The sequence below is a fragment of the Mytilus trossulus genome, chromosome 10, assembly GCF_036588685.1.
Source record: "Mytilus trossulus isolate FHL-02 chromosome 10, PNRI_Mtr1.1.1.hap1, whole genome shotgun sequence".
Classification (NCBI taxonomy): Eukaryota; Metazoa; Mollusca; class Bivalvia; order Mytilida; family Mytilidae; genus Mytilus; species Mytilus trossulus.
In genome coordinates this window covers 36,827,184-36,838,307 of record NC_086382.1, presented here as the reverse complement: position 1 = coordinate 36,838,307, position 11,124 = coordinate 36,827,184, and the positions used below count along the sequence as shown (strand labels likewise).

Genomic DNA, 11,124 nt, shown 5'->3' with positions numbered 1-11,124 from the left:
CAAAGCTATCAAAATTATTTCCGAATTTTATCGAATATATTTATTTGCACTATGAAAGTATATTATCTCTATTATTTTAATATAAAAATGAAGTTATATATTTTAAAGAAGATAAATATACAAAATGTCACCTTTTAAAAAAATATATACGAAAATAAGTTTCGTAGCTTAACTTATAGGATATACTTCCGTCATCTTTACCACAGAAAACAACCCACTCACAAAAAATATGTCAAAGGCAGGCGATTCAAACAATACTAGCCAAAGTTATAAATTGGTTGTAGTAGGTGGAGGTGGTGTTGGTAAAAGTGCCTTAACCATACAATTTATACAGGTGATTATGGCAGTATAATTTTAGCACAAGATCAGTGCAACCATTTGTAAACATTGAAACCACCTTACCAATTCATGCAATGTATGTTACACATAGTATATTAATTTTGATATATATCCTGTTATATCATTCAGTTGGATGTTAGAATAATGATTAATATGAGTCAGAATAGCTAAACATGCTAAAGCTGTAAAGGTAGAAGCTAATTACAAATTATAAATACATGTACTCTTTTGGTCATTTCATAAAACCCATTACTTGAAAGGTACCTTAGCCAGCAGTATAACCTAATTGTTATTTTCCATCATATCAGGACATTACAGACATAACCTTTAAAAATGAAGTTATAAGAGAAAATAACAGTGGCAAGATCTCTGGACATGAGAGAACAGATAGATATGCTTGTCTTAGATTTTTCCAAGGCATTTGACACAGTCCCACACCAGCGGCTACTGCAGAAAATGAGCTATTACGGTATCCGTGGAGATGTTCTTGGTTGGATAAGCGCATGGCTTACCAAACGAAACCAACGAGTTTGTGTAGATGGTGAAATGAGTGATATGAAAGCAGTACGTTCCGGTGTACCCCAGGGGACGGTCCTTGGACCCTTATGTTTTCTGCTGTACATCAACGACATAGGCGATTCTATATCGCCATGTACCAGTCTACGACTGTTTGCTGATGACTCCCTTTTGTACAGAAGCGTCCACAACTCGGATACATGCCAGCAGCTACAACAAGACCTTACGCAACTGGTAGAATGGGCAAGACGCTGGCAGATGACATTCCATCCAGCAAAATGTTTCATCCTTAGGGTAACCAGAAAACGCAACCCTGTCGTTCACAACTACCATATGATGGGGCATTACCTGGAAACTGTTCAGCACTATCCATACCTCGGCTTAGAACTATCAGAGGACATGAATTGGGACCACCATATAACAAAAGCAACATCAAAAGCCAACAGAACACTTGGATTTTTAAGAAGGAACTTAAATAAGTGCCCACAAGACATAAAAGAGAGTGCATACAAAACATTAGTCCGACCACACCTTGAGTATGCATCTGCAGTGTGGGACCCATATAAAAAGTGCCATATTAACCAAATCGAGATGGTACAACGAAGAGCTGCCCGATTTGTAACATCAACCTATTCTCGGGAACCAGGAACTGTAACCAACATCCTACAGACACTTGGCTGGCCAACACTAGCAACACGCAGACAAGGAGCCAGGCTCATACTCCTTTATAAGATCCAACATGGAGAAGCATCAGTCATTATTCCAGATTACATCAGAAGACCAACTGTAACAACCAGACAATACCACAGAGACAGGTTTTCCAGAGTCAGCACTTCAACGGATGCCTATAAATACAGTTTCATCCCAAGAACAATTGTTGACTGGAACCAACTACCTGAATGTGCCATCCAAGCTCCCACAACAGTCGCCTTCCGGGTCTGTGTGTGGCAGTTCCTGGCGTAACTATTGATGCCTGATTTTAACCCTGTACAGTTGTTGCAAACATCACATAATTTTATTTGTTTTTGTTCCTGTAAATACACAAAGTTTGTTATTTTTAACTTGGCGTGTACTGGTTGACACACGCGCACAGTATATTTGCGTTATGGATTTTCCGACTGCAGATTAACCATATAGAAGTAGAAGTAGAAGAAGTCTGACGCTTCAAAAACAAAGCTTAAGCCAAAGACAAGAACACCACAACATTCACATATTTACTCTTTCGGACCCATACAAACCACTAAAGACTCATACAAGTACTCATTCTACCCTAGAACAATCTTGCAATGGAACCTTCTCCCAGTACAGGCTGCAGTTCAATGTACTACTCTTGAAAGCTTCTGAGAACAGATTCCAATATCTGTTCTCAATAAACATCTAAACATTTAAATAAATTCCACAATGTATATAGTTTTAACCAAAATGTATAGTACAAAAACAGAAGAAAAAGAAGTTATGTTGAAATTTTTATTTTTATTTTTGTATTATTCACTGTAAATAAAATTTATATCCCATGCATGCGCGGCATGTAGTAAAGTCAGTGCCGGCACGTTATCATCAGTATGTTGATGGAGTGCTGAATTATAAAGAAGAAGAAGAAGAAAGAGATTGTTGTGTGATCCCAATATTTCAAGTGTCATGCATTTTTGAGTCAAGATTCACAGATTACCTTATAGCCATTTATGTCTTTTGAAAATAGAAACACACTAGAATATAATAGACAACTTTTGAGTTCGGATGCATTTCTGTCAAAAAACTCTGGTTTTAGTGATCATCATTCAAGTGCCAGAGTTCTCGAAATCTTTTTTCCCTGGTGGTCCTTGAAGAAAATCTACTGGTCCTCACTATTAAATCTATTGAAAAATACTAAAATTGTGTCAGTCCCATGCAAAATTTTGGTGGTTAAATCCTGAGGACTGACACTTTTCGCAAACTCTGAAGCTTTTCGCAAACTCTGAAGCGCAGTGTTGTCCCCAGGCTGATATGCCGTGCAGCGCCTTCATAATATTTTTGTAGATCCTGCAGCGTCTTAATTGTCTGCTGTTCCTTAATACTTGATCCTGCAGCAGGTTAATTTTCAAATTTCTACTATAAATGTTGGTTAAAATTGTCAAGTTGCGTATCTCCGCTGAGAGGTGGGACAGTGTTACACAATAACTGATAATTAGTTTTACATATGCCACGCTTATTTCAGCCTTATCATACAAAGTTATCATGAAAAAGTATAAATGATCATCAAGATAATAGATATTTTTAGAAGAAAATTAAAAAAATTAAAAACTTCAGCTCAGAAACTGAAGTAAAAGATCGGGAATACGTTTTATTTACACATCATGTGTGTATTCACTTGACCATTTAAATAACCAATATTTTCATTGGTTGAGAAGAAGAATCTATTTAAACACGACCAATTAACGTGATGAATACACAGGATAAAATTGAATTCACATTGCTAAAGATATTTAAGATAAAAATTATGAATGAGAGTATTTGTAATTGAAAAAGATCAAATAAACTTTCATTAAATATAACAAGAAAGTGAAAAACTGTTACTTGCAAAGGTAAATTGGTCTGAGTCTGTCATGTTTATAGAAATAAAATGATCATGGAACATCGATCCTGAAATTCTGTGCCTCAGGAAATTTGTGACAATCAACACAGGTACGGAATTGTTGAAACTTCTATATAATGTCACTAGTTGATAATTTCAATAGTCTTAACTTCAACGAATTTGTAAAGTTTCATTTATACCTACATGTACCTGCCAAAGATACATGTAGGTTTCAACAATAAAACACACAGAAGAGTAATGTCAAACTACGGAAACTGACAGCTGTTCATTAAAATATTTTTGTTTTAAAAAGTTTTATACAAAATGTCTCAAATTAGCAGTTGTCCAAGGTCCATGGCCTTCCGCTTTTGAAATCAGACTTTAGTCTTCATTACTAACTATGCCCGATGGACCTTCGACTTGAAAGAATATAAAAATTAACTTTGCAAATCTTTTTTCACCAAAATTCCCAAATAACGATTTTAAAACTTGTTTCCATCTTTATAATTCATCATGACAGCGATGTTCATTTTGTTCAACCGATAGCTTTATACCAAAAATTGCTGACAAGTAATATATGTAAATTCAAGTGAAATCGTTACTGACTGACAAAAACAACATTGAAAAACAATGGATGCCGAAATTGAAGACAATAATAATACTGGATCCAATTCCGTAGGCAGATGAGGGTAATTCAGGGTTTTGGCGATCAAATACATAGAAAAATAATAATTCAAGGCAGGTGACAAAATGCAGATCTCTGATTATGAAATATAACCACTAGAATTGAAATCCTAAAGATATATGGAAAAGAAAGAAAAAGCAGAAAATATTTTATACAGAAACTCAAAATTACTTTGTGACAAATTTTAATGTCAAAATCCAATACAATGTGATAGTTATTTTCTTTATCAGAAATAAATGTTGATAATGTATGTAGATGTTTTTAAAGTGTAAACATATAATGCAATTTCAAGGAGTATATTTTTCTCAATTTTAAAGGGCCTGTAATTCATTACATTCACTCTGTGGTTAAAGTTTTTAAAATTTTAATAACTTTCTTAAACTCTCCTGGATTTGTACGAAACCTGGACAAAAGCTTGTTTATGATCATAAAAGAGGAACGAAAGATACATTGTATCAAAGGGACAGACAGACTCATAAATCCATAATAAACTGACAATGCCATGGCTAAAAATGAAAAAGACAAACAGACAAACACTAGTACCCATGACACTACATAGAAAACAAAAGAATAACCAACATGAACCCCACCAAATCTAGGGTTGATCTCAGGTGCTCGGGAAGGGTAAGCAGATCCTGCTCCACATGTGGCACACGCCGTGTTGCTTATGTGATAAAAAATCCGGTAAATAGTCATAAGATAGTATCCAGAATTAAAATTTGTAAAAATAATTTCCAATTTTTCTGTATTTAACTTATAAATGGACTAATACTGTTTATAATGCTTTTTTGTCATTTTTTATATATACGATTCTTGGCTGTATACCAGCTTTGATTATTTGTAATATCTTCAATTTTTCACTTATTCTTACAACATTTGTATAAACTTCAAGATTATAAAAAAACGGTTTTTTTCTAAAGTGAACATTGATTGGTTAAATATTTCTCAGTGTGTTTGAATTTGTTTGATAGCCTTTTGGTCATGACTGTTTGTCTCTATTATTTAATTAACTGTGCATTTGTATTCAGATATCGCAGATCAAATTTATTCGTTCTTTGTGTAATCATACGTTTTTTGATTGAGTTAAGTCTGCTAATTGATATTTTATCGTATGTTTTTATATGTTGTGATGTTATGCTATTGTTTCAGAAAAAGGGAGAAGGTTTGGGCCCATTAAAACGTTTAATCCCGCTGCAAATGTTTGCACCTGTCCTAAGTCAGGAATCTGATGTACAGTAGTTGTCGTTTGTTTATGTAATATATACGTGATTCTCGTTTCTCGTTTTGTTTATATAGATTAGACCGTTGGTTTTCCCGTTTGAATGGTTTTACACTAGTAATTTTGGGGCCCTTTATAGCTTGTTGTTCGGTGTGAGCCAAGGCTCCGTGTTGAAGGCCGTACTTTAACCTATAATGGTTTAATTTTTAAATTGTTATTTGGATGGAGAGTTGTCTCATTGGCACTCACACCACATCTTCCTATATCTAAGTTCTTCTGCCAGGAATCATTACATTCACTTTGTGATTAAAGTTTTGATAACTCTCTTAAACTATCCTGGATTTGTACCAAACTTGGACAGAAGCATGTTTCTAATCATAAGATAGTATCCAGAAGTAAATTTTGTAAAAAAAAAAAAAAAAAAAAAAATCCTGTATTTTACTTATAAAATCATTTATAAGTAAAATACAGTATTTTTTTCATCATTTTTGTTGAGCGCGTGATTAAAAGCATAAGTAGGCGAGACACTGGGTTCCGCGGAACCCTTACAAATTTTTTGAAACCATTCTATAGTTTGAAAAAAATCATGTTGTTCATGTTGATTCATTGCAATTCCTGTCTTATTTTGAAAGGAAATTGTAAATGATGCTATGATAACAAAAAGTTGTTATTTCAATATTTGCAATGCATTGTGTACAAAAAGAAATGGTCACAATTTTTGTTTACATCAATATTAAAAAAAGAAGTCATTAATATTTTTCAACTGACAATTGATTCAGATTTATGTATTTATGTTATAAGCATTTTTTAATTTAATGTTTGCCAATGAAATAAGTTTCTATATTTTATTCTACATGTATTATAAAATGTATCATCTTTTGTTCAAATGTTTTACTTGAAACTTAGGACCTTTAACATAAAAATAGCCAGGCCAGAGACCATTGTCCAAATACACTGAAGTAAGCAACTTTAGGTCACCATACAGGTCTTTAACAATAAGCAAAACCCCAAATGCATAAGCGAGCTATACAAGACCACAAAATGGCAAATGCAAATAAAAATGCAACTGCTAGATTAAGATACAAAACAATAATTGAAAAAAAAAAAGATATACAGTAACAAATGACTGAATAACATGCTTCAAAAGCTTAATCATGTTAAGTAGGACATCAATTCCAACTTGGATTTCGGCTTTAAGGGCTGTTGCACTGACAGCTACTCCCCTGAATTGTGCCTGAAAAACTTTATTGATTTGAAATGATGCTAGCTTGAGTCACCATGAGAAAATAATTATTAATATCTCGTGTGTTAACTTAAGAACATTAACAAGTTTAATTTTGGAGCAAGTAAAGTGGTAATCTTCAAATTATGATGAAGATTTTAATGGGCTGTACATTATTGAAATATTTTTTAATTTTTTTTAATACATAAAATTGAGAATGGAAATGGGGAATGTATCAAAGAGACAACAACCAGACCATAGAAAAAACAACAGCAGAAGGTCACCAACAGGTCTTCAATGTTACGAGAAATTCTGCACCCAGAGGCGTCCTTCAGCTGGCCCCTAATCAAAATATATACTAGTTCAGTGATAATGAACTGTGTATATTTAATGTCATTGACTCATTGTCTAAAGTACCGTAGGTAATATGAAAATGTTTATTGCTAACACACAACTTCTAGGAAAAACATGGCAACTCACTAATGGTTTTCATCAAAACATTTTATTTCTTAAATAAAGGAATATATAAGGCATTGAAAAAAATTATCGAATAAAAAGATATTTAGGAAAAGTGGTGATTTCACCAGCTGGAAAGTGTCCTTATAAATAAATTTTGACTGTTGCCAATTTTAATATAAATAGTTATCAAAGATACGGATTATAATTAAGAATGCCAGACACGCCTTTTATCTACATAAGACTCATCAGTGACGCTCCTATTTGAAGTTTATCATACATGTACACCTCCTAATGAAGTACTTGGAAAGTGTCTGTAAAAATAAATTTTGACTGTAGCCAATTTTTATATAAATATTTAAAGCTCATTATAAGCCTCCTAATGAAATACTTGGAAAGTGTCACTAAAAATAAATTTTGACTGTAGCCAAAGGAGTAGGATCGGTAAGGACTCATTTTTGCCTCAAATTTCATTTTCATCTGACGAAAGATTTTGACCACTTTTTAAACACTTAAGTGTCTATTTCACTTGATCCAAATAGTTTATGTGCAAGATTTCAACTGATTTAGTCACTAAAAACAATCCGATTGAAGCCCAAATATGAAAAATCTCTCAAATATGCCCCAAAACGTCACTTTTCAGAAGGTTTTTGTCGAAAATGAAATTGGCCGCATCCGTGTTCATCCACAACCTTTATATATGATATGTATTATCATTAAATACAACTTATATTGCAATATTAAGGATAAACACGAATGCGGCCACTTTCGTTTTACACGGAAACCGTCTAAAATTTAACTAAAATGATAGAATTTTGAAGATTTCAGTAATTAAGCATGACTTTATGGTGCAACAACCCGATATATGTGCATTGTATTGTCAAAACAGCCCATATTTATGTAGCAGAAGCATTCAACTGTCCAATAAATAATTAAAAGTTCACATTTTAACAATTTTTTAAAACTATTATATTTTGGGGCCAAAATGGGGCCTTACCGGACCTACTCCTTTTATATAAATATTTGAAGTTTATCATACACCTCCTAATGAAGTACTTGGAAAATGTCCCTTAAAATAAATTTTGACTGTAGCCAGTTTTTATATGAATATTTAAAGCTTATCATACGCCTCTTAAATAATGTAACCACTTAATTCTGATTGAAAATGAATATAAATAAAATAACATGATTGCATTTAATAATTATAATTGTAAAGAAGAGAATAGAAACAACCGTCTTTATGAATATAGAAAAAATACATATATCGACTGTAACTGATTTTTATATAAATATTTATCATACGCCTCCTAATTAAACCACTTAATTCTGATTGAAAATGGATCTGTTTCAATAGTGTTAAGTTAAATAGTCTGCTTCCTGGCCCTTATTAACCACAGAAATGATATTCTTAAGAGTGTGATACGTAAGTAGATAGGGTCATAGTACAAACAACTTCCTTGTGACATACATGACATAACATTGTAGGGAGGATAACAGGAAAGGCATTTAAATTTTTGTGAAGAATTTAAATTAAAATTGAAACTAAATTAAATAAATTTGAATTCCTCAGCTACTTATACGTTTTATAAAAAAATATCAGTTAAGTTTGTTTATTAATGGATACTGTGTTTTTTTGTTGATTTGATTGAATATATGTACTGAAATTTTAATAAGTGTTGAAAATTTTCAGCTTTATTAATAATAAGCGAATTCCAGATATTTCTGAAAATAGGAATATTGCAATTTAGCTTGGGATAACATAGGATTCAACAATTTGCATAAACTTATAAATAGATTTAAAAAAAAAAATTATTTAAAAAAATATGATCGAGGGTCTTAACTTTGTCTTCAATTTTGACTTAATAAAATTCAAAGGATTGAGTGTTTAGCAGGCTGGAAGTGTATTGAAATTTAGGAGAATTTGCATCTTAGTAGAGCTGAAGTTGAAACGGAAAGTGTACAATTACATTTTAGGTTTCCTGGTCTATTTATTCATAGACATACTTTGTCTTTTTTCTCTAGTATTAAAAGCTTAAAAAGGTCTATTAAGAAATAAAGAATGTGCATGTACATGCATGCTGGTCTACAAATTTACATTCACCATTGTTCACATTTGTCTTACGAAAAATAAATATAAATGATAAGAAACTTTTATCAATATTTTGTACAAAATGTCCTTGAATGTTACTTTACTAGGCCTTAATATTATACTGTTGTCTCATTACTCTATCGATAAATGATTAATAATCCATGGTAAAATTTTCATTTTTTTTTTGATTATTCAAAAATTAAGACAGATCCATCTCAAATTGAATTATATATGGTGCTTTGCAATACATGTACTTTGAAAACTTTGAAAACACTGCCCTGTTAACTGACATTACTCCTTATGAGTTGTGGAATGTTATAGAACTTGAGTTTGTGAATAAATTATCTTCCATTACAAGTCCCAACTACCTGAAAACATGCATTCAAGACCATTTCATAGAAATCTTTATCATATTTATTTATACTGTAAGTATCATTCAGAAATACTTGGGTCACTTTGACCTACATTTCATGATTTAATAGCTTTTATTAACCCTTACCATGCGGTACCCGTCTTTTGACGGGCGGACCCTAATAACCGTTATTTGGCTCCAATGGCGTTCCATACTTTTAGAAGTCCACTTTATGATACTTATTTTAAAAGTTATGCATGTTCCGTCAACCTCAGGCTATCCATATTCACGTTTCTCATGTATAAGTAGCATTTTGAGCACAAATACGGACTTGGAAAATTGAAATTGGCTAAAAATCGGTTTTCTGGAGGGGTAGGCTTCATATCTGTATCTTACACAAGAAGTTCAGAGGCATAAAACTGGCAAAGATAGTGCAAACCCACAGCCATATAACTGCTGATCATAATTATTATTGAAATACGCATAGGAAACAACTACTTCCGGTTTTGGGTCCATTCGAAGTCAAAAATCGGAAAAAATCGTGAAATTCAGTATTTTGGGTCCAAATGACCTTCTGTAGACTGATGCATCAAGATCAGATTCACTCCGACCTAACAACTGTTGGGGTCAATTTGTTCACTAGGGTCCACTCTACACGCAGGCTACAGCTGGATACCTTAACCACCAACCCTTGGTCTTCTGGGTCAAGAGAAGGGGTGAAAAATCGGCAAAATTGACGTTTTTTGCACCTGTTGACCCACTTTGGGGCAAATTCCTGCCAAAAAAATTCCGCCTCCTCAGCCCGACCACCCCACCCCCTGATCACCTATGTTAGATTTAAAGAAATCAATATGGTACAGCAACAGGGCTAAGCTCATTTGCATATAATTATTTAATGCATTTGTCATTTTACACTTACCGGTAAGTGCAATTCTAATTTTTACGAATTTGAAAAATATTCTGTTTTAATTTGAATAAAATATTTCAAAATGTGAGTTTGAATAATTACGTTTACAACTCTGATGCATTTTTCATAATAAAATTTATTAATAATAGAAACCTCACATTTGAAATTACAGTAACTAAAAAAAAAAATCCCTTCCTTTTGGAGGCATATCATGGACAAATAATCACTACTAAAACAAGTAATCTCATAATCAAAAACCCCATTAGAAGGCTCATTTGTTAGTACATGTACAATATAAGCTGTTCCACACAAACTTAGTTAATAATTCAGTGATATTTTATTTTACATCTCTTGTATAAGTTACAAATGACCTGCTTGGAAAAAATATATATCCACCGAATTATAAGTTCCACGTAAATTTAACCTACATATAATATCACTTCCATTTATTGGAAACCACGAAATCAAATATAAAAAAAATGCTCCTCTGGCTGTGTTGAAGATGAAATCCATTTTTTAACTAACTGTGAAAATTTTAAATCAGATAGAGATGCTCTCTTTGCCTTTGTTTGCCAAAGAATTCCAAATTTTTCTATACTTGATAATCAGCATAAATTTATTTATTTATTAAACTGTGAAGACAATCAGGTCCTTAATGCTGTTGGTAAATTTATTAAAGTGAATATGAGTTAGTAATTGTATTGTTACTGTATGTAAAATAATGTTTGTATCTATATATCTATCAAATTAATATTCTTTTTCCTTATTCATGTATGCTCTGTATGCCC

At 32.4% G+C, this 11,124-nt stretch overlaps 1 protein-coding gene across 1 annotated transcript in view; it reads left to right on the top strand.

Moving 5' to 3' along the window:
* The first annotated feature begins 178 nt into the window (after window positions 1-178).
* The window catches only part of LOC134687289 (ras-related protein R-Ras2-like), a 30,136-nt gene continuing 19,190 nt past the window's right edge, over window positions 179-11,124 (top strand). Inside the window, exon 1 of the mRNA XM_063547444.1 lies at window positions 179-334. Coding sequence (XP_063403514.1) covers window positions 230-334 — 105 coding nt within the window. The 5' untranslated portion in view covers window positions 179-229. The remainder of the gene's footprint in view (window positions 335-11,124) is intronic.